Source organism: Ranitomeya imitator, chromosome 4, assembly GCF_032444005.1.
Source record: "Ranitomeya imitator isolate aRanImi1 chromosome 4, aRanImi1.pri, whole genome shotgun sequence".
NCBI classification, from domain to species: domain Eukaryota; kingdom Metazoa; phylum Chordata; class Amphibia; order Anura; family Dendrobatidae; genus Ranitomeya; species Ranitomeya imitator.
In genome coordinates, this window is record NC_091285.1 from 203,153,243 (window position 1) to 203,180,588 (window position 27,346).

Consider the following 27,346-nt stretch of genomic DNA (forward strand, 5'->3'; position numbering starts at 1 on the left):
CAATTTCTTTCTCCTGCAAGAAGTTAACTGAAAGTTTTTTGGAGTTGTTAACACAGATATGGCATCCACCGAGTGTTGTCCTGTCGCGTCTCCTTTAAATTATTTCCAATAAGATGTTAAACTATTAATTTAATAAAATCAATAATTAAAAAAATAATTGAGTAAGTCAAAAGCACATTGCAAATAAACATTAATTACAAATCAAGAAGCATGGCGCGTCCGAGGGTGAGTAGATACCGAATAAGAATATAATCACCCTCGGACGCGCAATGCTTATTTAAAACAGCCTTCCTTCCTAAGAATCAGCCCTTCCGTGGTGTAGAGAGAGGTTGTGTTACACTCCAAGGTGTTCCCCAGGTTGCCTTTCCTGAGCTTCGATCTTCCGGCTCTCGTTTAGTAGCTGTTGGAAACTACGCTGCATTAGGCCTACTAATTGTGTATGGGTGAAACAGTGGCGCATCTGCGGTCCCTCCTTCCACTAGGCCTCCACTGACCTGTCTACTGCGGCCCGTGTACCCCTTGAACCAACCTAATAAAATATTTAAAAAATTAATTTGATTATAAAAAATAAGATCGTGTTGAGATCTCAAATGCAGACATTTTAACAATCAAAACAAACACACAACAAATATCTGGAACTGTACTACAAAGGTCCAACAGCTACAATTTCTTTCTCCTGCAAGAAGTTAACTGAAAGTTTTTTGGAGTTGTTAACACAGATATGGCATCCACCGAGTGTTGTCCTGTCGCGTCTCCTTTAAATTATTTCCAATAAGATGTTAAACTATTAATTTAATAAAATCAATAATTAAAAAAATAATTGAGTAAGTCAAAAGCACATTGCAAATAAACATTAATTACAAATCAAGAAGCATGGCGCGTCCGAGGGTGAGTAGATACCGAATAAGAATATAATCACCCTCGGACGCGCAATGCTTATTTACAACAGCCTTCCTTCCTAAGAATCAGCCCTTTCGTGGTGTAGAGAGAGGTTGTGTTACACTCCAAGGTGTTCCCCGGGTTGCCTTTCATGAGCTTCGATCTTCCGGCTCTCGTTTAGTAGTTGGTGGAAACTACGCTGCATTAGGCCTACAAATTTGGTATGGGGTGTAGAGACAGGTTGTGTTACACTCCAAGGTTTTCACCAGGTTGCCTTTCCTGAGCTTCGATCTTCATGCTCTCGTTTAGTAGTTGTAGAAAAGTACGCTGCATTAGGCCTACAAAATGGGTATGGGGTGGAGAGAGATGGTGTGTTACACTCCAAGGTGTTCCCCAGGTTGCCTTTCCTGAGCTTCGATCTTCATGCTCTCGTTTAGTAGGTGTCGGAAAGTAGGCTGCATTAGGCCTAAAAAATGGGGAATGGGGTGGAGAGAGATGGTGTGTTACACTCCAAGGTGTTCCCCAGGTTTCCTTGCCATTGCTTCGGTCTTCCGACTCTCGTTTAGTAGTTGTAGAAAAGTACACTGCATTAGGCCTAAAAAATGGGTATGGGGTGGAGAGAGATGGTGTGTTACACTCCAAGGTGTTCCCCAGGTTGCCTTTCCTGAGCTTCGATCTTCATGCTCTCGTTTAGTAGGTGTCGGAAAGTAGGCTGCATTAGGCCTACAAATTGGGTATGGGGTGGAGAGAGATGGTGTGTTACACTCCAAGGTGTTCCCCAGGTTGCCTTTCCTGAGCTTCGATCTTCATGCTCTCGTTTAGTAGGTGTCGGAAAGTAGGCTGCATTAGGCCTACAAATTGGGTATGGGGTGGAGAGAGATGGTGTGTTACACTCCAAGGTGTTCCCCAGGTTGCCTTTCCTGAGCTTCGATCTTCATGCTCTCGTTTAGTAGGTGTCGGAAAGTAGGCTGCATTAGGCCTACAAATTGGGTATGGGGTGGAGAGAGATGGTGTGTTACACTCCAAGGTGTTCCCCAGGTTTCCTTGCCATTGCTTCGGTCTTCCGACTCTCGTTTAGTAGTTGTAGAAAAGTACACAGCATTAGGCCTACAAAATGGGTATGGGGTGGAGAGAGATGGTGTGTTACACTCCAAGGTGTTCCCCAGGTTGCCTTTCCTGAGCTTCGATCTTCATGCTCTCGTTTAGTAGGTGTCGGAAAGTAGGCTGCATTAGGCCTAAAAAATGGGGAATGGGGTGGAGAGAGATGGTGTGTTACACTCCAAGGTGTTCCCCAGGTTTCCTTGCCATTGCTTCGGTCTTCCGACTCTCGTTTAGTAGTTGTAGAAAAGTACACTGCATTAGGCCTAAAAAATGGGTATGGGGTGGAGAGAGATGGTGTGTTACACTCCAAGGTGTTCCCCAGGTTGCCTTTCCTGAGCTTCGATCTTCATGCTCTCGTTTAGTAGGTGTCGGAAAGTAGGCTGCATTAGGCCTAAAAAATGGGGAATGGGGTGGAGAGAGATGGTGTGTTACACTCCAAGGTGTTCCCCAGGTTTCCTTGCCATTGCTTCGGTCTTCCGACTCTCGTTTAGTAGTTGTAGAAAAGTACACTGCATTAGGCCTAAAAAATGGGTATGGGGTGGAGAGAGATGGTGTGTTACACTCCAAGGTGTTCCCCAGGTTGCCTTTCCTGAACTTCGATCTTCATGCTCTCGTTTAGTAGGTGTCGGAAAGTAGGCTGCATTAGGCCTACAAATTGGGTATGGGGTGGAGAGAGATGGTGTGTTACACTCCAAGGTGTTCCCCAGGTTTCCTTGCCATTGCTTCGGTCTTCCGACTCTCGTTTAGTAGTTGTAGAAAAGTACACAGCATTAGGCCTACAAAATGGGTATGGGGTGGAGAGAGATGGTGTGTTACACTCCAAGGTGTTCCCCAGGTTGCCTTTCCTGAGCTTCTATCTTCAGGCTCTCATTAAATTGTGGTTAAATGGAACAACTGCATTTGGCGTACTAGTTGGTTTGGGGCCTACTATCGGTGTCTGCCACTCCTTGCTGTTCTCCTGGTTTCCTGTCCTGAAATTCCATTTTCAGCCTCTCGTTAAGTAGTTGTTAATGTTAGACTGCATTTGGCCTACTAGTTGGGTTGGTGTTCTCCTTGCTGTTCTCCTCCACTGAACAAAGCTGTGCCGCCTGTTTACTACGGTTGCCAATTTTGAACTGCATTTCGACTACTTACTGATTTGGCCCTACTCTCTGTGTCAGCCTCTCATTCCAGTTGTCCTCCACTGCAATGCCCCCTGGTTATTCCTGTGTTACCAATTTTGAACTGCATTTAGCCCACTTTCTTCTTTGGGCCTATATCTGTGTTTCCACTTCATCGTGCCCATTGCCCAGCCAGTGATAGATGAGTCTGCTGGTACATTGACCCATAACGCAACATTCCCCGTGCACGCTACACAACAACATTGTGACCCTGCTGAAAGTCAGGTTGCTCTTCCCGCATACCATACCACCTTACACGGGGACAAAGAGGAAGGTGCAGATGAAAGTGCAGGTTCCTTCATCAGGTGGGGGGAGGAATACTAGTTGGCGACGTCACTGGCACAGGGCCTCTCATAGTACGCAAAAGTGTTGCTGCCGGTGGGAGGCGCCCCCGCCGTGCAAACACACCGCTGTACTTTGAGGGGCCCTGTGCCAGTGCCAATGCCAACGAGTGGGCCCCCCCTGCTTGCTCAGGTTCACAGCACTTGCAAAGTTGAAATACTTACCTCTCCCTGCTCCACTGCCGTGACGTGGTCCAGATTTCCTGGGCCCACTAATTACTTGAACCAGCCCTACCCCCCACAACTTTAGCCAAATGACCCCCAATTTCAAATGCCTTCCAATTATTATAAGGTAAATTACGCTTGACAAGCTTCATTAAGAAGAATGGATGGTTTTGACATTAAAATGGGCACTCTAGGTGTTTTCCTGGCCCCCACTCACTGCCGACTATGCTGCCCCATTGACTTGCATTGGGTTTCGTGTTTCGGTCGATCCCGACTTTACGTCATAATCGGCCGATTTCACTCGACCCGACTTTGGACATAGTCGGGTTTCGCAAAACCCGGCTCGACTCTAAAAAGGTCAAGGTCGCTCAACTCTAGTGTAGAGGTAATATGGTAAATCTGTTATAGCAGCATCTAGAACAAAAACAATGGCTATAGCCTAAAAGTGATGAGTTATGGTAGAAATTCATGAGAGAGGAGGACAATGAATACCTGTGAGGCACAAATATGTTGCCCTTAGATTCATTTTAAGTAGTTCCTTGCTGAAGGAGAAAAGAAACAGGGTATGTTAAATATATATGGTGTCAAGCACCGCCAAGGATTAAATAGCCCAAGTATTAGCACAATCATTGATACCAACAGTGGGGATAGAGAGCCGTAATAAATACCTTATATTGAGTAAGAAGACCATGTCCAGACGCAGTATCCAACACTTCTCTGATGCTGAAGGTAGCGTGCAAAGTGCAAGAGTCCAGGGGGCGGTGACTTATATCGCAGAGAGTCGGCAAAGCAGCCCGCCGTCATGACCGGAAGTGACTAGGCGGAACTAGGATGACCGTGCGTTTCACACGCTTGGGGCTATGCGTTCCACCATAGGTAAGATACTGACTCCTCTCATTCGATCTTCCACATCATTCCTTTTGTACACTGGGGCCTTTCTTTGGGTCCTGAGTGGATTAGGTAACATCCGTCCTAACGCACTTTTTGTGTCTCTAGATGTGAAGGATCTCTATACATCTATCTCCCACTCCGAAGATACCCTTTCAGTTCGGAAGCTTCTCACTCTCTCAAAAATGGACATAGACCAAACCAATCTTTGCATTGAACTTCTGACTCTGGTTCTAACCTCTAATCATTTCATGTTTCAAGATGAATTTTACTTCGCTAAATTCGTCCAAGGCCTCAAACCACATACGCTGTCCAGACCTATACCCATAATAGCCATTGACTCCGCACCCTTGAGGCAGGAGTATTTTACTCAAGTCGTCTGAGGGTTACATCTACAGGTAGGGACAATGCACTCTGAAGTAATAGACTGTTATGTGCTAGAGAGTCTGCCTTCTCCTGTGGTTCTTGTACTACCTTGGCTCACTCTGCACAACACTGTGAAAGAGTGTCAGACTCGGGAGGTGGTAAAGTGTATTGTCAAAGACACTGCTTTTGCATCAGTTTGCAAGGGCGGATACCCAGTCTGTGCCTAAATACCTGTCTGACTTTGGGGATTTGTTTTTGGAGCAGGGGTGCCAAGAACTTCCTCCCGATTGTCCTTATGACTGCGCCCTTAATCTTGTCCCTGGGGCCAAGCTGCCAAAGAGCAAACTATGTAATTTCTATTGTCCATAGAAGCAGGCCATGATAGACTATATTGTGAAAAGTTTGGCAGAGGGTCATATCAGACCTTCCTCATCATTCATTGCTGCAAGATTTTTGTTTGTAAAAAGAAATACAGGGGGTTACCCCCCTGCCTAGGTTTCCGCAAACTCAATCAGATCACGGTCAGGGATCCGTATCAGCTCCTTGTCATCCCGGACCTCTTTGATTAGATTGTAGGAGCAAAATGATTTTCTAAACTGGATCTCGGGGGGGGAGTGTAAAACAGCTTTCAATATGCCTGAAGGACACTGTGAGAACCTTGTGATGCAATTTGGGTTGACTAATGCTCCCATCGTCTCTCAGCAATTTGTAAAGGACATCATTAGTTACCTGGTAGGTAGATTTGTTGTAATCTCTCTTGATGACATATCAATTTATTCACTTGACCTTGAGTCATATCAGGTACATGTCAGGCAGGTCTTACAGATACTCAGAGGCAATAAATTATTTGTCAAGCCAGAGAAATTCTCAGTTGAGGAGATCCCTTTTCTAGGATATGTTTTATCGTCCACCGGTTTTCGCATGCATCTGGCAGAAATCTGGGCGGTACTGGATTGGGAACATCCTAAGGATTTGAAGGCATTACAAAGGTTTTGGGTTTTGACAACTACTATTGTAACTTCATCAAGAACTTTTCAAGGGGTGGAGATAATTATGAACTGGCTCCTATACTACAAAAAGGGGTGGTTCTTGCATCTATATTCTTCGATCTTGAGAAAGAGGTTGTTGAAACTCAAGGGGATGCCCTTACTGACTGTCTGTTAGGCAAACTCTTTGTACCTGCGAATCTCCATCTGAGAGTTCTTAGTGAACATCATAATTCGGTCTTGATGGAACATCCTGGTAATAAAGCCACCATGACCATAGATCTTCTTACTCAGCATTATTTATGGTCAGGGGTACATCAGGATGTTCGGGAGTATGTAGCCACCTGCAGTGTCTGTGCGTGTTCTAGAACCTCTCATACTCTTCTGTCTGGGTCTCTTCAACAATTAACGATTCCCAGTAGATCTTGTACTCATTTATCGGTTAATTTTATCACTGAGCTACTTGTGTAGACAGGAAATACTCTCATTTTGGTGGTGGTGGAAAGATTAAGTAAAGTGTCACCTTTCAACTACCCGCTTTACCTAATGACAAGACCTTGGTGCAAATTTTCATCAGAGAGATTGTAAAATTACATGGGATCCTGTTGTGAATTCTGTGGCAGAGCTCCCTCCTGTGGTCACAAGTGGTACTTCGGCTGATTCTCTCTGGGAGCTTCCGTTTGTGGAGGAAACTGGTACTGCTGCTTCTGAGTTTCCTTCCTCAGGTGATCTGGTGAGGTCGTTAGGTGCTTCTCTACTTAACCCCACCTAATGCTTTGATTCATGCTTCCTGTCAATGTTCCAGTGTTGGACTTGTGTTTCTCTGGATCATTCCTGTGGCCTGCTGCTCTGCATAGCTAAGTGCTTCTTTGCTATTTGTTGCTATTTTTTCTGTCCAGCTTGTCTATTTGTTTTGCTGGAAGCTCTGGGACGCAAAGGGTGTACCTCCGTGCCGTTAGTTCGGTACGGAGGGTCTTTTTGCCCCTTTGCGTGGTTTTCTTTAGGGTTTTGTGTAGACCGCAAAGTTATCTTTCCTATCCTCGTTCTGTCTAGAATATCGGGCCTCACTTTGCTGAATCTATTTCATCCCTACGTTTGTCTTTTCATCTTACTCACAGTCATTATATGTGGGGGGCTGCCTTTTCCTTTGGGGTATTTCTCTGAGGCAAGGTAGGCTTATTTTTTCTATCTTCAGGCTAGTTAGTTTCTCAGGCTGTGCCGAGTTGCATAGGGAGCGTTAGGCGCAATCCACGGCTGCCTCTAGTTGTGTTTGGAGAGGATCAGGGATTGCGGTCTGCAGAGTTCCCACGTCTCAGAGCTCGTTCTATTATTTTGGGTTATTGTCAGATCACTGTATGTGCTCTGACCTCCATGTCCATTGTGATACTGAATTGCCTTTCATAACAGTACAGGAAGCCAAAAGTACTAATGATTCTCAATAGAGGGAAAAAAGAAGTTCTGAGACCATTTTTTTTTCTTGGCTTTGTGTTTTGTCTTTTTTTTCCCCTAGACATTTGGGTGGTTCAGTACACAGGTGTAGCGATGGACATTAGAAGTCTTTCTTCATTTGTGGATCAGCTCTCGGCAAGAGTACAAAAGATTCAAGACACTATTGATCAGAAATCTATGTTAGAACCAAGAATTCCTATTCCTGATTTGTTTTTTGGAGATAGAACTAAGTTTCTGAGTTTCAAAAATAATTGTAAGTTATTTCTGGCCTTGAAACCTCGTTCCTCTGGTGATCCAGTTCAACAGGTTTTGATTATTATTTCTTTTTTGCGCGGCGACCCTCAGGACTGGGCATTTTCTCTTGCGCCAGGAGATCCTGCATTAAGTAATATCAATGCGTTTTTCCTGGCGCTCGGATTGCTGTACGATGAGCCTAATTCAGTGGATCAGGCAGAAAAGAATTTGCTGGCTCTTTGTCAGGGTCAGGATGAGATAGAGGTATATTGCCAGAAATTTAGAAAATGGTCAGTGCTCACTCAATGGAATGAATCTGCGCTGGCAGCTATGTTCAGAAAGGGTCTCTCTGAAGCCCTTAAGGATGTCATGGTGGGATTTCCTATGCCTGCTGGTTTGAATGAGTCTATGTCTTTGGCTATTCAGATCGGTCGACGCTTGCGTGAGCGTAAATCTGTGCACCATTTGGGGGTATTACCTGAGCTTAAACCTGAGCCTATGCAGTGCGATAGGACTTTGACCAGAGTTGAACGACAAGAACACAGACGTCTGAATGGGCTGTGTTTCTACTGTGGTGATTCCACTCATGCTATCTCTGATTGTCCTAAGCGCACTAAGCGGTTCGCTAGGTCTGCCACCATTGGTACGGTACAGTCAAAATTTCTTCTGTCCGTTACCTTGATCTGCTCTTTGTCATCATATTCTGTCATGGTGTTTGTGGATTCAGGCGCTGCTCTGAATTTGATGGACTTGGAATATGCTAAGCATTGTGGGTTTTTCTTGGAGCCCTTGCAGTGTCCTATTCCATTGAGAGGTATTGATGCTACGCCTTTGGCCAAGAATAAGCCTCAATACTGGACACAGCTGACCATGTGCATGGCTCCTGCACATCAGGAGGATATTCGCTTTCTGGTGTTGCATAATCTGCATGATGTGGTCGTGTTGGGGTTGCCATGGCTACAAGCCCATAATCCAGTATTGGATTGGAAATCCATGTCGGTGTCCAGCTGGGGTTGTCAGGGGGTACATGGTGATGTTCCATTTTTGTCAATTTCGTCATCCACCCCTTCTGAGGTTCCAGAGTTCTTGTCTGATTACCGGGATGTATTTGATGAGCCCAAGTCCGATGCCCTACCTCCGCATAGGGATTGTGATTGTGCTATCAATTTGATTCCTGGTGGTAAATTCCCAAAAGGTCGACTGTTTAATTTATCCGTGCCTGAGCACACCGCTATGCACAGTTATGTGAAGGAATCCCTGGAGAAGGGGCATATTCGCCCGTCATCGTCGCCATTAGGAGCAGGGTTCTTTTTTGTAGCCAAAAAGGATGGTTCGCTGAGACCTTGTTTAGATTATCGCCTTCTTAATAAGATCACTGTTAAATTTCAGTACCCCTTGCCTTTGTTATCTGATTTGTTTGCTCGGATTAAGGGGGCTAGTTGGTTCACCAAGATTGATCTTCGTGGTGCGTATAATCTGGTGCGAATCAGGCGAGGCGATGAATGGAAAACTGCATTTAATACGCCCGAGGGTCATTTTGAGTATCTAGTGATGCCATTCGGACTTGCCAATGCTCCATCAGTGTTTCAGTCCTTTATGCATGACATCTTCCGAGAGTACCTGGATAAATTCCTGATTGTGTACTTGGATGACATTTTGATCTTCTCGGATGATTGGGAGTCTCATGTGAAACAGGTCAGAACGGTTTTTCAGGTCCTGCGTGCTAATTCTTTGTTTGTGAAGGGATCAAAGTGTATCTTTGGTGTGCAGAAGGTTTCATTTTTGGGGTTCATCTTTTCCCCTTCTACTATCGAGATGGATCCTGTTAAGGTCCAAGCCATCCATGATTGGACTCAGCCAACATCTCTGAAAAGTCTGCAAAAGTTTCTGGGCTTTGCTAATTTTTATCGTCGCTTCATCTGCAATTTTTCTAGTATTGCCAAACCATTGACCAATTTGACCAAGAAGGGTGCTGATTTGGTCAATTGGTCTTCTGCTGCTGTGGAAGCTTTTCAAGAGTTGAAGCGTCGTTTTTCTTCTGCCCCTGTGTTGTGTCAACCTGATGTTTCTCTTCCGTTCCAGGTCGAGGTTGATGCTTCTGAGATTGGAGCAGGGGCTGTTTTGTCGCAGAGAGGTTCTGATTGTTCAGTGATGAAACCATGCGCTTTTTTTTCCAGGAAGTTTTCGCCTGCTGAGCGGAATTATGATGTGGGCAACCAAGAGTTGCTGGCCATGAAGTGGGCATTCGAGGAGTGGCGTCATTGGCTTGAAGGAGCTAAGCATCGCGTGGTGGTATTGACTGATCATAAGAACCTGACTTATCTCGAGTCTGCTAAGCGTTTGAATCCTAGATAGGCTCGTTGGTCGCTGTTTTTCGCCCGTTTTGACTTTGTGATTTCGTACCTTCCGGGCTCTAAAAATGTGAAGGCGGATGCTCTGTCTAGGAGTTTTGTGCCCGACTCTCCGGGTTTATCTGAGCCGGCGGGTATCCTCAAGGAAGGAGTAATTGTGTCTGCCATCTCCCCTGATTTGCGGCGGGTGCTGCAAAAATTTCAGGCTAATAAACCTGATCGTTGTCCAGCGGAGAAACTGTTTGTCCCGGATAGGTGGACAAATAAAGTGATCTCTGAGGTTCATTGTTCGGTGTTGGCTGGTCATCCTGGAATCTTTGGTACCAGAGAGTTAGTGGCTAGATCCTTTTGGTGGCCATCTCTGTCGCGGGATGTGCGTTCTTTTGTGCAGTCCTGTGGGATTTGTGCTCGGGCTAAGCCCTGCTGTTCTCGTGCCAGTGGGTTGCTTTTGCCCTTGCCGGTCCCGAAGAGACCTTGGACACATATCTCTATGGATTTTATTTCAGATCTTCCCGTCTCTCAAAAGATGTCAGTCATTTGGGTGGTCTGTGATCGCTTTTCTAAGATGGTCCATCTGGTACCCTTGTCCAAGTTGCCTTCCTCCTCTGATTTGGTGCCATTGTTCTTCCAGCATGTGGTTCGTTTGCATGGCATTCCAGAGAATATCGTTTCTGACAGAGGTTCCCAGTTTGTTTCGAGGTTTTGGCGAGCCTTTTGTGGTAGGATGGGCATTGACTTGTCTTTTTCCTCGGCTTTTCATCCTCAGACTAATGGCCAGACCGAACGAACCAATCAGACCTTGGAAACCTATCTGAGATGCTTTGTTTCTGCCGATCAGGATGACTGGGTGTCCTTTTTGCCTTTGGCTGAGTTCGCCCTTAATAATCGGGCCAGCTCGGCTACCTTGGTTTCGCCATTTTTCTGCAATTCTGGGTTCCATCCTCGTTTCTCTTCAGGACAGGTTGAGTCTTCGGACTGTCCTGGTGTGGATACTGTGGTGGACAGGTTGCAGCAGATTTGGACTCATGTAGCGGACAATTTGACCTTGTCCCAGGAGAAGGCTCAACGTTTCGCTAATCGCAGACGCCGTGTGGGTCCCCGACTTCGTGTTGGGGATCTGGTTTGGTTATCTTCTCGTCATATTCCTATGAAGGTTTCCTCTCCGAAGTTTAAACCTCATTTCATTGGTCCTTATAGGATTTCTGAGGTTATTAATCCTGTGTCTTTTCGTCTGACCCTCCCAGATTCTTTTTTCATACATAACGTCTTCCATAGGTCATTGTTGCGGAGATACGTGGCACCTATGGTTCCATCTGTTGACCCTCCTGCCCCGGTTTTGGTGGAGGGGGAATTGGAGTATATTGTGGAGAAGATTTTGGATTCTCGTGTTTCAAGATGGAAACTCCAGTATCTGGTTAAATGGAAGGGTTATGCTCAGGAGGATAATTCCTGGGTTTTTGCCTCTGATGTCCATGCTCCCGATCTTGTTCGTGCCTTTCATGTGGCTCATCCTGGTCGGCCTGGGGGCTCTGGTGAGGGTTCGGTGACCCCTCCTCAAGGGGGGGGTACTGTTGTGAATTCTGTGGCAGAGCTCCCTCCTGTGGTCACAAGTGGTACTTCGGCTGATTCTCTCTGGGAGCTTCCGTTTGTGGAGGAAACTGGTACTGCTGCTTCTGAGTTTCCTTCCTCAGGTGATCTGGTGAGGTCGTTAGGTGCTTCTCTACTTAACCCCACCTAATGCTTTGATTCATGCTTCCTGTCAATGTTCCAGTGTTGGACTTGTGTTTCTCTGGATCATTCCTGTGGCCTGCTGCTCTGCATAGCTAAGTGCTTCTTTGCTATTTGTTGCTATTTTTTCTGTCCAGCTTGTCTATTTGTTTTGCTGGAAGCTCTGGGACGCAAAGGGTGTACCTCCGTGCCGTTAGTTCGGTACGGAGGGTCTTTTTGCCCCTTTGCGTGGTTTTCTTTAGGGTTTTGTGTAGGTCGCAAAGTTATCTTTCCTATCCTCGTTCTGTCTAGAATATCGGGCCTCACTTTGCTGAATCTATTTCATCCCTACGTTTGTCTTTTCATCTTACTCACAGTCATTATATGTGGGGGGCTGCCTTTTCCTTTGGGGTATTTCTCTGAGGCAAGGTAGGCTTATTTTTTCTATCTTCAGGCTAGTTAGTTTCTCAGGCTGTGCCGAGTTGCATAGGGAGCGTTAGGTGCAATCCACGGCTGCCTCTAGTTGTGTTTGGAGAGGATCAGGGATTGCGGTCTGCAGAGTTCCCATGTCTCAGAGCTCGTTCTATTATTTTGGGTTATTGTCAGATCACTGTATGTGCTCTGACCTCCATGTTCATTGTGATACTGAATTGCCTTTCATAACAGGATCCCTGACAATATTGTTTCTGATCAGGGGGTGCAGATTATTTCCAAATTTTGGAGGGCGCTTTGCAGTCGTTTGGGGATCCACATGTTGTTTTCTTCAGCATTTCACAAGCATGTCTAATGGTCAAACTGAATGGGTTAACTGAATGGGTTAACCAGAATATTGACACTTATCTTAGTGGAGGATTGTGTTACTTACCTCTCGCTGAATTTGTGGTAAATAATCATTGTCATGAGCCTTCTGGCAAGTCCCAGTTCTTTGGGGCATACAGGTTTCATCCTCAGCTCATCTCATTTGATAGGAATTGCTCTTCCGTGGAATACCTGAAGAACGGCTTTCATCATTAATTACATCTCTGTGGCAAGAGGTTCTTGATAATTTGAGGAAGATGGGGCACAAATACAAGAGTGTGGCTGATCGAAGAAGTTTGGTGGGTTCTGACCTGTGTATTGGTGACTTGGTGTGGTTGTCCTCAAGGAATCCAGCAGAAAAAAGACAGCACACCTTACCAGCCCAGGTCTTAGAACAAATGCACTACAGGGTACAGCCAGCCAATATAGCAAGATGTAGTCAACACAGGTGCAAAATACTAAATGAACAGCCACTCACCACATACCTATTCATGGAGGGGGTGACAGCTTAGTATACATTTGCACACTGAAGGCCTGTATAGGGCGCTGTTCACATGAAGGACATGAAAGGTTTCTGATTCTAAGCCTATTAGTCACATCCCTACTATTCGCTAAAGGTACCTTCACACTGAACAACATTACAACGATAACTATAGCGATCCGTGACGTTGCAGCGTCCTGGATAGCGATATCGTTGTGTTTGACACGCAGCAGCGATCTGGATCCTGCTGTGACATCGCTGGTCGGAGCTAGAAGGCCAGAACTTTATTTCGTCGCTGGATCACCCGCTGACATTGCTGGATTGGCGTGTGTGATGCCGATCCAGCGATGTGTTCACTGGTAACCAGGGTAAATATCGGGTTACTAAGCGCAGGGCCGCGCTTAGTAACCCGATGTTTACCCTGGTTACCATTGTAAATGTAAAAAAAAAACACTACATACTTACATTCCGGTGTCTGTCACGTCCCTCACCGTCAGCTTCCCGCACTGACTGTGAGCGCCGGCCGTAAAGCACAGCGGTGACGTCACCGCTGTGCTCTGCTTTACGGCTGGCCGGCGTAAGTTGAAGGTTGACCAGATGTATTGGTCCCTATAAGATTTTGGCCGTCATCAATCCAGTAGCATTTCGCCTTGCTTTGCCATCAACTTTTAAGATTCATAATGTGTTCCAGCGATCTCTGTCAAAAAATGCATTACTTCCTCTAAACCATCTACACAACCAGCTTCAGGAGTAATTATTGATGGGAAACTGGAATTTCAGATAGCTAAAATGAGCAATTAGTACATAACTCTCTTCAGTATCTAGTACACTAGAAGGGTTTTGTTCCTGAAGAGAGAATGTGGATACCAGCATCTGGTTAACATGCGATTAGCTTGGTCCTGTCTTTTCACACAGCACACCCAACTACCCCGGCTCTGAGGTTCCGGAGGTCACTCTTAGAAGGGGGGTACTGTGACAGGTTTACTGTGACAGAGAGGAGACAGAAGACCACAGGGTCTGATTTCTCCTACTCCTGTACTGTTTAGAATTCCCCTCTTTCTTTTACTTTGGTTTTACCCTATTCTCCACTCCCTGAGAGGTGTCAGAAGATCGCTGTGTCTAGTTTCACGAGCTCCTGCACTGGTTAGGTGCACTTCACCATCTTATCAAACAGTACAGGATTTTTCCTTGCTGGCAGTGCAAAGGTTAATTTGCTCAGTTGAAGCTCCTGGGGCATTCCTACCTGGATTGTCTTAGCTCTTCAGTGTTGGCAACCTCCATCTGCTATATATGCTTCCCTCTGGCACTTAGAGATTGCCAGTGCTAGTTCTTACTACCACATTTGGAGTTGGGGGTGTTGTTCATCCTAGGAGTTGGCGTTTGGAGATTTGTTCAGGAGCTTGTTGCTTGGAGTATTGTTTGTGTGAACATCCTCATCCTCTCCTATTTGGTTTCTCCTTCCATGTGTTCAACTCTGTTGTTTGGTGAGTGTATTTTGTATGATTGTTATTTTCATTTATCCCTGTATGTCTTCCCTTGTTTGTGTACTTAGTGTTATGCTATACAATTCGGCATCCCACCTCCCCAAGGCACTGTGTGACAAGAACATGCAGGTAGTTAGCAATAGTGATGAGCGAATTTGTTCAGAAAATGATGGCCAAACATAAATTTGGCACGAATATGGCACATTCGGATTTGTGATCGGAAACACAAGCAAAATTTTATAAAATCGGAAAGAATCTATAACATTCAGTAAAAAGTGTGGGAAAATATTTGCATTGCCAAAAAAGTATTTTCAGCACTTTAGCAATGATAATGGTGATGTATCATGAGCGATTAGCACATGTTTGATGAGGGAAGGGGGTTTGCAGAGCTCAGATGCGCGGCATTCTTGTAAACAGTCATTTTTTCCCCCTAACCTTATGTGTGTATATTGCGGTTAGCCAATCAGGGCGCAGTAAACACCCACAATGTCCTGACACAATTACTTGTGTCATTGGCTGCTGAAATCACATGTCCATCTCCATATAAATAGCAGACATCTTGTTTTAGCACCATTTTCACATTCTAACAGTGCAGAGAGGCTGTTCCTGACACTGGCACTGTTAACAGAAAGATTTTAGCTAGTTAGGCGGTATGTAGGAAGGGGGAAAAAACCTCACGTGCCTTCCTGCATACCAGGCACATGTAGCCCGTGCAGCACCTTATGTTTAATAGGTTTAATGTGCCATGTCTCATATGTACTGTGTAATGTTTTATATCTGTCATGTCAATGTATATTGCCATTGCACTGTATTAGACATGATTAGTGCAAGGATAGAGAGAGTTAATGAAAGGGGCTGGGTTAGCAGCCTCAAAGAAGCAGGAAATTCCTGCTTCCAGCAGCAGAGCCTGGCCACGTTTGGCCGTGGAAGGATGTGCTCCCTGGTTGGGAGCGTGCCATACCCCTGGAAGAGACAGAGCTGCCGGTGGACTGTCGGGCAGTGGGCACATTGACTGTGTGTGTGCCCCACAAGAGACTTTTAGCTCCTGGAAGCCGACTGGGAGCTATTGCTTCTGCTGCTGCAGCCCGAACACATGAGTGCCTTTTGCTGCACTATCTGCAACATGATCCCCGTTTAGTTATGATTTCAGAATACTGCTGACTATTGGGTTGCCACTCTGTCACTAGGATAAATCTGCTTGCATCCCTCTCCTCATGTACCAGTCATGACTTGTATTGTTTAAGATTATTGTACTTGTTTTTATTATGTATACCCCTCCTCACATGTAAAGCGCCATGGAATAAATGGCGCTATAATAATAAATAATAATAATCTCCCAGGAAACACAATTTTTCTATAGGCAGTGTAGGAAAAATCACAGACCATGACCAGTTAAATGTTGATATAAAACCTATTGATACATGGTGCATATGTCAATAACAGCATAAGGGGGCACTTGTAGTTGGCAGCTTGTAACCTCTATGCGTTTCACCAAGTGTGGATCATCAGGAGGTGAGATGAGTTGATGCCGCCTAAGCCCAGACGGGGCCAACAAACTTGGGCAAAAACAATGTGTGAAGGCACCCTAGCACACATTAGTGCCAAGCTAAATTGACACTTTGTCTATTTTTGATGATATAATTGTATTTGATTCTTAGCTGAGAGCAGAACAAAAGATTTGTTAAATTGAGAAATAGAAAAAAACTCTTTTTAAGAGGTAGTATAACTCCTCATCCTTGTACAGTGATTATGGTAAATGTTATTTATATAAGTTAAAACCAGAAATCTCTCCTGTACATTAGGACACTGTGTACTGAATTCTTCATTTTCTAAACCTTTATTTTTTGTGACTCGCAAAGGTCACAGAATGTTCCCTTAGCACTATGTGATTCAGGATGAATAGAATATATCCAACTGTATTGCGCATAAATTGTGTAAGACGTTTTGTGTAAGAGGAGACTTTTTTCCGCTAATGTAAACTCTTTAATTGACCTCATTGTCAACTCATCTGATCTACTCCACCCATTTTATGACGTCACACTTATTAGACCTGTGTAAGTGACAATATCGCTTTGACTATTGCATAAAGGCTGGCACCTGAAAGAGATGTAATCCAGCCTACCGATGCATTGTTAATGGATAAACCTGTTCTTCAATATACTTAAGTCATACGGCTTTAGGACATAGCAATAAGCAGTCTATGTGCAGACACCATGGATTCTTCTACAGAAATTGGCCTTTTCTCTCCTTGGGATTATGTTGTGTTTGCTGTGGTATTGTTAATATCAGCAGGTATTGGGATCTATTATGCCTTCGCTGGACGAGGGAAGACAACATCCAAAGAATTTCTGACAGGAGGAAGAAGTATGACAGCGGTGCCAGTGGCTATGTCCCTTACGGCCAGCTTCATGTCAGCTGTCACCATCCTTGGAACGCCAGCTGATGTATATCGCTATGGAGCAATGTACAGCATCTTTGCTATATCATATGCACTGGTAGTGATTATTTGTGCAGAAGTCTTCCTCCCTGTGTTTTACAGACTTAACATAGCCAGCACATATGAGGTATGTCTAGCCTGGATCATCTCACTATAATAAGTATCATTATAAACATCAAGGATGCATTAGTAAAAAATGAGCGTGGCATGGTGAATGAAGAAGATATGTAAGAATGACTAAAAAGAAAGCACATACAGTTATATGGAAAAGTTTGGGCACCCCTATTAATCTTAAGCTTAATGTTCTATAAAAATTGTTTTTTTTTGCAACAGCTATTTCAGTTTCATATATCTAATAACTGCTGGACACAGTAATGTTTCTGCCTTGAAATGAGGTTTATTGTACTAACAGAAAATGTGCAATCTGCATTCAAACAAAATTTGACAGGTGCATAAGTATGGGCAGCCCACCAGAAAAGTGACATTAATATTTAGTAGGTCCTCCTTTTGCAAAAATAACAAACTCTAGTCGCTTCCTGTAGCTTTTAATGAGTTCCTGGATGAAGGTATTTTTGACCATTCCTCTTTACAAAACAATTCCAGTTCAGTTAAGTTTGATGGTCGCCGAGCATGGACAGCCCTCTTCAAATGATCCCACAGATGTTCAATGATATTCAGGTCTGGGGACTGGCCATTCCAAATCAGTGTAATTGTTCCTCTGCATGAATGCCTGAGTAGATTTGGAGCGGTGTTTTGGATCATTATCTTGCTGAAAGATCCATCCCCTGCGTAACTTCAACTTTGTCACTGATTCATGAACATTATCGTCAAGAATCTGCTGATACTGAGAGGAATCCATGCGTCCCTCAACTTTAACAAAATTCCCGGTGCCGGCATTGGCCACACAGCCCCAAAGCATGATGGAACCTCCACCAAATTTTACTGTGGGTAGCAAGTGTTTTTCTTGGAATGCTGTGTTTTTTGGCCACCATGCATAACGCCTTTTTGTATGACCAAACAACTCAATTTTGGTTTCATCAGTCCACAGGACCTTCTTCCAAAAAGAAATTGGCTTCTCCAAATGTGCTTTTGCATACCTCAGCCGACTCTGTTTGTGGCGTGCTTGCAGAAACGGCTTCTTTCGCATCACTCTCCCATACAGCTTCTCCTTGTGCAAAGTGCGTTGTATAGTTGACCGATGCACAGTGACACCATCTGCAGCAAGTTGATGCTGCAGCTCTCTGGAGGTGGTCTGAGGATTGTCCTTGACTGATCTCACCATTCTTCTGCTCTGCCTTTCTGATGTTTTTTTTGGCCTGCCACTTCTGGCCTTAACAAGAACTGTACCTGTGTTCTTCCATTTCCTTACTATGTTCCTCACAGTAGAAATTGACAGGTTAAATCTCTGAGACGGCTTTTTTATCCTTCCCCTGAACAACTATGTTGAATAATCTTTGTTTTCAGATCATTAGACAGTTTTGAGGAGCCCATGATGCCACTCTTCAGAGGAGATTCAAACAGGAGAACAACTTGCAAGTGGCCACTTTAAGTAGCTTTTCTCATGATTGCATACACCTGGCTATGAAGTTCAAAGCTCAATGAGGTTAGAAAACCAAAAAAAAGTGCTTTAGTAAGTCAGTAAAAAGTAGGTAGGAGTATTTAAAACAAGAAAATGATAAGGGTGCCCATACTTATGCACCTGTCAAATTTTGTTTGAATGCAGATTGCACATTTTCTGTTAGTACAATAAACCTCATTTCAAGGCAGAAACATTACTGTGTCCAACAGTTATTAGATATATGAAACTGAAATAGCTGTTGCAAAAAAAACTATTTTTATAAAACATTAAGCTTAAGATTAATAGGGGTGCCCAAACTTTTTCACTGGACAATGATCCATAACACCACTCCAAATCTACTCAGGCATTCATGCAGAGGAACAGTTACACTGTTCTGGAATGGCCATCCCAGTCCCCAGACCTGAATATCATTGAACATCTGTGGGATCATTTGAAGAGGGCTGTCCATGCTCGGCGACCATCAAACTTAACTGAACTGGAATTGTTTTGTAAAAAGGAATGGTCAAAAATACCTTCATCCAGGATCCAGGAACTCATTAAAAGCTACAGGAAGTGACTAGAGGCTGTTATTTTTGCAAAAGGAGGACCTACTAAATATTAATGTCACTTTTCTGGTGGGGTGCCCATACTTATGCACCTGTCAAATTTTATTTGAATGCAGATTGCACATTTTCTGTTAGTACAATAAACCTCATTTCAAGGCAGAAACATTACTGTGTCCAACAGTTATTAGATATATGAAACTGAAATAGCTGTTGCAAAATTTTTTTTTATAAAACAGTAAGCTTAAGATTAATAGGGGTGCCCAAACTTTTTCATATAACTGTATGAAAAGTTGAAGTTCTAAATGTATAGAGTTACAAAGCTGCCAAAAACACGCATACTCGTCATGGCAAAGGGCACATGTGCATGGAGAGAGGGGAGTAAGCCACTGCCAGAAACTCATATGAGGACAAAAGAATGTAAAGTTTTAATTCAAAGAGTCCAATCCTTTGTTTCCCTGAAATAATGTGTTGGGAAGAGTCAGGAGGCCCTTAACTTAATACATTTTATGTTAAGATATACATTTTATAGCGGTCTTCATGGACATCACTGTAGCATTATACGCTATATAAAGTTAAAGGGTTTGGCCATCGCCGATCAGCTGTTACCAATGGTGGTGGCAGAATGTTTTCAGTCGCTGCTGGAACACACCAGCTCTGTTATTTTTATACACGCTAATTAATGGGGAATGGATCAGTAATACCCAGCCGCGACCACTATAGTTTTGATGGAGCTGCTGTTTTCTGACACATCCACTTCCGGCACTGGTAACAGCTAATTGGTGGTGGTGTCGGGTGTCTCACACCCACCGATCAGATGTTTATGGCCTATCTTAATGATAGGCCATCTATGAATAAGTATTGACTGAACCCTTTAAGTTGTATATTACAGTGGGTACGGAAAGTATTCAGACCCCTTTAAATGGCTCACTCTTTGTTTCATTATAGACATTTGGTAAATTCAAAAAAGTTCATAATTTTCTCATTAACGTACACTCTGCACCCCATCTTGACTGAAAAAAACGAAATCTTTAACACCAGAATTCTGAAAGATTTAATGAACTGACACCAAGGTTTTTACTTTCCTTGTAGTACATTGCATTTTTTTATTATTATTATTATTCGAGGATACCGACCATCGTTACACAAGAATTTTTTTCTGCCATTTTCTTAGTGAGCTGATAAATTTTCCATTGTAAAAAAAAGAAGCACAGTGGGCAAGAGATTTCTGTAAATTACATTCACGTTGCTATAACTGTAAGATACTACATTTTTAGACCGTGAAATATACAAGGTCAAAAACTCATTGTGGGAACGTAACCTAAAAGCGTAGATCATAAAGTGCTGCAGCCAATCCCTGAACTTAGTGGCTTGTGCTGTCTACCTGGGTAGAGACGCAACTTTTTTTATAATTATATCAGTGTGATTGAAAGAACGTTTTCTAAAAGACAACAACCCCTTTAGAGTAGGAGGTCCACTACTGGACAACCCTTTCTGCTGAGCTAAAGTGTCCCACATAAAATAAAAATAAACATATACTTACCACCAGACTGGCCCAGTTCCTCTAATGCCAAAATTACTGCTTCAATTACATGTGGTTACTGTGGGCTATGACTTTGTATACATAAATCACGTGCAGTCCAGACAGTAGCAGGTAGACAACACCCTGTCTATTTCGTTAGGTTAGCTTCGACATACTTCAAGTTCTATGAGGTGTAATACCATTTGTCCCCCCCCCCCCCCGATTGTGATGGGTGTCAGAGAGACCCATTTTACTCCAAAAACTGAATAATCTGAAAATTTCATCCTTCCTTTCTTATTTCCTTCCTTTCTTCCTTCCTCTATTTCTTCCTAAATTACAAAGCAATCGTCAAGCTAGCATGCTTTTGCTGTACTAGATACTTACTTCAAGCGAACAGTGGCAATTTCCAATTTTTTTTTTCATTTAAAGTTCTTCTGATGTTTCTCTATGATACAATAGAACACTATTTTCTATATGTCTGTAATAATTTAAGTTAAAGTGCTGCAGGAATTACCGTATTTTTCTGACTATAAGACGCACCGGACCATAAGACGCACCCCAACTTTGGGGTGAAAATTGCAGAAAAAAAGATTTTTTTAGAAGATGGGGGTCCGTCTTATTGTCCGAATTTACAGTATCTTTCCTGAGGGCTGGCGGTGGCAGAGCAGGGTCACAGGAGGCATGGTGTCGGCAGAGGTGCGGTGATGCGGTGGGCGATATGGCGTGCACCTGAGCAGGGTCCCTTCCTGTTTAAGTGGGCGACACCACGGCTTGGTGTCCATGGGGGGGTTGCAGCAGTGCTGTGGCGGCGGCAGAGGTGCAAGGATGATGAGGCGCAGTGAGCGGTATGGCATGAGCTGGGTCCCTTTCAAAGGTGAGGTGACGCAGCTGCCCAGTATCCAAGGTAAGCAGCAGAACCGGGTGAATCATGGCTTTATCGGTGGCGGTGGCCATCTTCCTGAGGCCGCGCATGCGCAGATGAAGTGCTCTGCTTCCCGGGTGTCATGATCCGTTATGGAGTTTAGTCCTGTCTGCTCTTTCTCTGGGTGGATCATGTCAAGAGTTAACTTTGATCTGCCTAATTCTGGGCTCGGGTTTGCTATTTAGCTCCCAGGTATCCTGAGGGTTGTGTCAGCTATAGCTCTGTCTTTGGCGTGTAAACGTGACTCTGGAAGCCCTTGGTTTGTCCTACTGTGAATCCTGACTTGTCCTGTGTCTGTTATCTCCCCCTGCCTGCCCTTTCCCAGTGTCTCTTTGTTTGTCTGTATATCTACTTGACTCCCTGGCTATGATCTCTTGGCTTGGCTCTTTGACTCTGTTTCAGTTTGTTGCTATTCTACCGTATTTTGCCCGTCCTGGTTTACTTATCCCTTGCTATGTCCTGACTATTCATTCTGTCTATATCCGTTTGTACTATTGTGCTGTCTTGAGATCTGACTCGGCTTTCCTGACCTCGCTCTCACCACTAGGTGGCGTCTGTTCAGTTGCTCTGTGTGTGCAGCCTGGCTTCCCTACCAAGCTCCCCCTGGTGGAGGTTGCACTGTACTGCACTGCAGCTGCATGACATCGGGGCTTCAGGAAAATGGCCACGGGAGGCCGCGCGTGCGCAGATGGAGATCATGGCGGCCATTTTCCTAAAGCCGAGTTCGCAGATTTAGATCTCGGCTTCAGGAAAATGGCCGCCGCGATCTCCATCTGCACACGCGCGGCCTCCCGCAGCCATTTTTCTGAAGCCCCGGGAAGCAGAGCACTCCATCTGCACTCGAAAGGCCTCAGGAAGATGGCCGCCGCCACCGATAAAGCCATGATTCATCCGGCTCTGCAGGTTACCTTGGATACCGGGCTGCTGCGTCACCTCACCTGTGGAAGGGACCCCGCTCACGCCATACCGCTCACTGCGCCTCATCATCCCCGCACATCTTCCGCCGCACCTCTGCCGCCACCATACCACTGCCGGTAAGCCTGCATTCCAACTATAAGACGCACCCCCCATTTTCCTCACATTTTTTTGGGGGAAAAAGTGCGTCTTGTAGTCCGAAAAATACGGTAAGTACAGTCATTGATAGACCATTATTTTTAATCTTTAAAGACTCCATAATAACAGGGTCTGTACTACAGGACTGGTGTATAGCAAATGTGGTGCCAATATTCAAAAACTGAACTCGGTAATTATAGGCCAGTAAGCTTAACCTCTACTGTGGGTAAAATCCTGGAGGGCATTCTAAGGGATGCTATACTGGAGTATCTGAGGAGGAATAACCTCATGACCATGACAATATCAGCACGGGTTTACTAGGGACGTGCCTGCCAGACTAATCTGATCAATTTCTATGAAGAGGTAAGTTCCGGACTGGACCAAGGGAACGCAGTGGACGTAGGGTATAAGGACTTTTCAAAAGCTTTTGATATGGTGCCACACAAAAGGTTGATACATAAAATGAGAATAATGGGGATAGGGGAAAATATGTGTAAGTGGGTTAAGAGCTGGCTCAGGGATAGGAAACAAAGGGTGGTTATTAATGGAGCACACTTGGACTGTGTCGCGGTTAGCAGTGGGGTACCACTGTGGTCAGCATTGGGCCCTCTTCTTTTTAACATATTTATTAATGACCTTGCAGGGGGCATACAGAGCAGAATTTCAATATTTGCAGATGACACTAAAGTCTGCAGGGTAATCAATACAGAGGAGGACAATTTTATATTACAGGAGGATTTATGTAAACTAGAAGCTTGGGCTGATAAATGGCAAATGAGCTTTAATGGGGATAAATGTAAGGTCATGCACTTGGGTAGAAGTAATAAGATGTATTACTATGTGCTTAATTGAAAAACACTGAGCAAAACCGTCAATGAAAAAGACCTGGGTGTATGGGTGGATGACAAAGTCACATTTAGTGGCCAGTGTCAGGCAGCTGCTACAAAAGGCACATAAAATAATGGGATGCATTAAAAGAGGCATAGATGCTCATGAGGAGAACATAATTTTACCTCTATACAAGTCACTAGTGCAAACACACTTAGAATACTGTGCACAGTTCTTGTCTCTGGTGTATAAGAAAGACATAGCTGAACTAGAGCGGGTGTAGAGAAGAGCGACCAAGGTTATTAGAGGATGGGGGGTCTGCAATACCAAGATAGGTTATTACACTTGGGGCTATTTAGTTTGGAAAAACGAAGGCTAAGGGGTGATCTTATTTTAATGTATAAATATATGAGGGGACAGTACAAAGACCTTTCTGATGATCTTTTTAATCATAGACCTGAGACAGGGACAAGGGGGCATCCTGTACGTCTGGATGAAAGAAGGTTTAAGCATAATAACAGACGCGGATTATTTACTGTAAGAGCAGTGAGACTATGGAACTCTCTGCCGTATGATGTTGTAATGAGTGATTCATTACTAAAATTTTAGAGGGGACTGGATACCTTTCTTGAAAAGTATAATGTTACAGGGTATATACACTAGATTCCTTGATTGGGTGTTAATCCAGGGAACTAGTCTGATTGCCGTATGTGGAGTCGGGAAGGAATTTTTTTCCCCAATGTGGAGCTTACTCTTTGCCACATGGGTTTTTTTGCCTTCCTCTGGATCAACATGTTAGGGCATGTTAGGTTAGGCTACGGGTTGAACTAGATGGACTTAAAGTCTTCCTTCAACCTTAATAACTATGTTACTATGTTACTACGTAAATAATATCTTTTATCACCATTTTGACCTATTTTCTTTAAATGTCCTGAAAGTGACTAATGAAAAGTTTCTTACAGTACCTGGAACTCCGATTTAACAGAACCGTGCGGATACTCGGAACAGTCATTTTCATCATAGAGATGGTTAGTAATAAAACATTTATTTTTAAATAGATCAAGGCTTATTCCAGATTCAATATAGATGGACCTTCACTCTCACCCCTTTGGACATACCGTAATTGACATCCAGAAAAAGTGAGAGAGCAGCCACAGCTCTGACTTCCTATGGTTGTCTGATTTGTCCGAAAGAGGGGGTCAGTGAAGCGGCCTCTGAGATCACGTGACATAACAATGTCACACAAGCCCTGGGAGAGCGAGTCCTGACACCACTGAAATGGTGTCGGCACCGGAGAATAAGTGTTAATATTTTACTAGTGGGGAACATATTGATTGAGAAGTGGTTGTCCTTCTGAGTGACAGCATTAGTGGTCTTTTGCAAGGGATCACACAAAACATAACAAAAGGTGTAAACAATAGTGTTTTTCATTTCAGATACTGTATACAGGGATTGTAATCTATGCACCTGCCCTGGCATTGAATCAAGGTTAGTATAACATGTATAAGCCTTTTTGACAATCCTAGTACTACTTCAGGATAATACTAGTCCAGCCAGCTTCATTACGGTCTTAAAATTTTCAAAGCAAAATATGAAAGATGTCTTGTAAAAAACAAAAAAAAAGAAACTTGGACTATTAGGTTCATAGTCTAATAAATGAGTTTTAAGTTAATAGTTTTTTCAGGTTTGTCAGCTTGTGTAAGCCTTAAAAAAACAAACTGAGAAATTACCGTACTCACCTTGCCACACCCAAGCATTGCTTTTCCACTGCCACTTTATTCTTTATTGACAGGCTACATTGGTGTTGTCAGGACTACAGTGCATGCCACCAATCATTGGCATCTGGAACTTTGCTAATGTAGTGATTGACTACTGCTGCAGTCAATCACTGCAGCAGCAAAGTACACCATATTTTTCACTTTTTTGCTTTCTTCAAGGAGCACAAGCTTATGAAACTTAAAAAATATATTTTTTTATAAATAGGTTGTCCTGGACTTTAACATTGAGGGCCTGTCCTTAGTATACATCATCAATGTCTGATCAGTTGGGGTGCAGCACCCCACTCCCCTGCTGGTCAGCTGTTCTGGGTGTTAGAAGTGGCTGGAACTGCTCAGTTGCGAAGTTGTACGTGGCCACCTACTGATCTGTAAGGGGGAGGATGTACAGTACCTGGCTGCGACCACTACAGTTCACGGAGCTTAGCTGTGCAGCTCCATATCTGTGCAGTTGCGGCCACTGCCAACACTGGAAATAGCTAATTAGTGGGGGACCTGGGTGTCGCAACCCACTGCTCAGACATGGATGGCCTCTCCTATAGAGAGGTCATCAATGTTAAAGTCCAGGACAATCCCTTAAAGGATACAAATATAGATCAGTAGTATATAAGGGAATGCATACCCCAACTTGGGTATTCCAACCCATTGGGCCCTGGCATTTGTCCATGTTTAACTAAAGGATAGATAACCAGAAAATAGCTGTACTCTCTCATTGAATTTTATAACAATATGTAGAGGTGATCAACTTTTTATTTTATTTTTTTTTAGTTTCAGGATTTAATCTTTGGGGAGCAGTGGTTGCAACCGGATTAGTGTGTACTTTCTACTGCACACTGGTATGTCAACAGTATTGCGTACAACTATCACAATGTATTCAGCACCGCAGTGATAAATGCTACAATAATACATTATATAGTTTGCTATATTTTCTTGTAATTCTAACAAATTACTGGCATTCCTAATGGCATTGACATCTTTTTTGTGATTGCATTGTACTGAAAACGTGAGAGAATAAAATACTGCAACCAAAAAAGTTTGGAAAGAAACGCCATAAAAATGCTTGTTATTTATGCTATTATTATTTACAATATTTTTTAAAAAATCGATCTGGGTATAACATTGATTAGTGTAACTCAGCCCTATTCACTTTCCATTGAGCTGCCTGCAATAATAAAAAAAAGCGATAGACAAAGGTAGTGCTTTTACTGGGGATGAAAAAAGAGTTATTTCCAGGCACCATCCTCCCCAGAGCTGGGAAGAGGTCTTTATATAAAGTGATAAAAGATGATTTCTCAGCAACAACACAGATTATATGAGACACACAAGGAGGACTGTTTTCAGCAGTCTATAACCTGTATGGCCATATTAATAGTTTAGATGGGTCAAATGTGGTGACTAGTGGTGAGCAAAATTGCTGAAGATAAAGTCTTATACGAGCATGCTCGGGTGTTATTGGAGTATCTTGGGTGTTCTCGTATATTATGCTCGAGTCCCCACATGTGTTGAGGCTGTTTAACCGCCACAAATCATGTAGCCGCAGAGACTCGAACATAATATGCAAGCATGCCCAGATGCTCAAATAACACCTGAGCGTGCTCAGATAAAATTATATAAGATCACATTTGCTCATCTCTGGTGGTGACATATTCCCTTTAAAGGGAACCCGTCAGCCTTGAAATGCAGTGCAATCTGCCAGCATCAGGTTATAGAGCAGGAAAAGCTGAACAGATTGATATATAGTTTTTTTTTGGAAAAGACGCAGCATAACTTGTATTTTACGCAATGAAATCCCTGCTCTTTCTGTGCACTCAGGTCCAGTAGGCGGAACTAATCAGTTATTGATTGCTTTTCCTGTGTGAGCATACAGATATGGCTGTCAATCACTGATTAGTACCGCCCACTGGACTCAGAGCACAGAAAGAGAAGGGATTTCATTGAGTAAAATACAAGTTATGCTGCGTCTTTTCCCACAAAACTATATATTATTCTGTTCAGCTCCTTCTGCTCTGTAGCATGCAGCTGACAGATAGCTACGGATTTCGTACCTGACAGGTGCCCTTTAACTAGAAGACAGAGAATCAGTTTCAATTGTAAAATAATAGTAAAAACCTAACCTTATAATGTTATTTTTTCTAGGGTGGTCTAAAGGCCGTAATATGGACAGATGCATTCCAGATTGTGATTATGTTGGCCGGTTTTATAGCTGTCATCATAAGAGGTGTGGTAGTGCAAGGAGGAATACAGACAATCATCAATGATTCTTACTATGGTGGGAGGCTAAACTTCTGGGAGTAAGTA

At 43.7% G+C, this 27,346-nt stretch overlaps 1 protein-coding gene across 1 annotated transcript in view; it reads left to right on the top strand.

Moving 5' to 3' along the window:
• Positions 1-16,491: 16,491 nt before the first annotated feature.
• Positions 16,492-27,346, top strand: part of LOC138675777 (sodium-coupled monocarboxylate transporter 1-like) — a 126,760-nt gene continuing 115,905 nt past the window's right edge. The window contains exons 1-5 of the mRNA XM_069764296.1: positions 16,492-16,954; positions 24,236-24,301; positions 24,710-24,761; positions 25,817-25,884; positions 27,185-27,339. Of these exons, the coding sequence (XP_069620397.1) occupies positions 16,604-16,954; positions 24,236-24,301; positions 24,710-24,761; positions 25,817-25,884; positions 27,185-27,339 (692 nt within the window). The 5' untranslated portion in view covers positions 16,492-16,603. The remainder of the gene's footprint in view (positions 16,955-24,235; positions 24,302-24,709; positions 24,762-25,816; positions 25,885-27,184; positions 27,340-27,346) is intronic.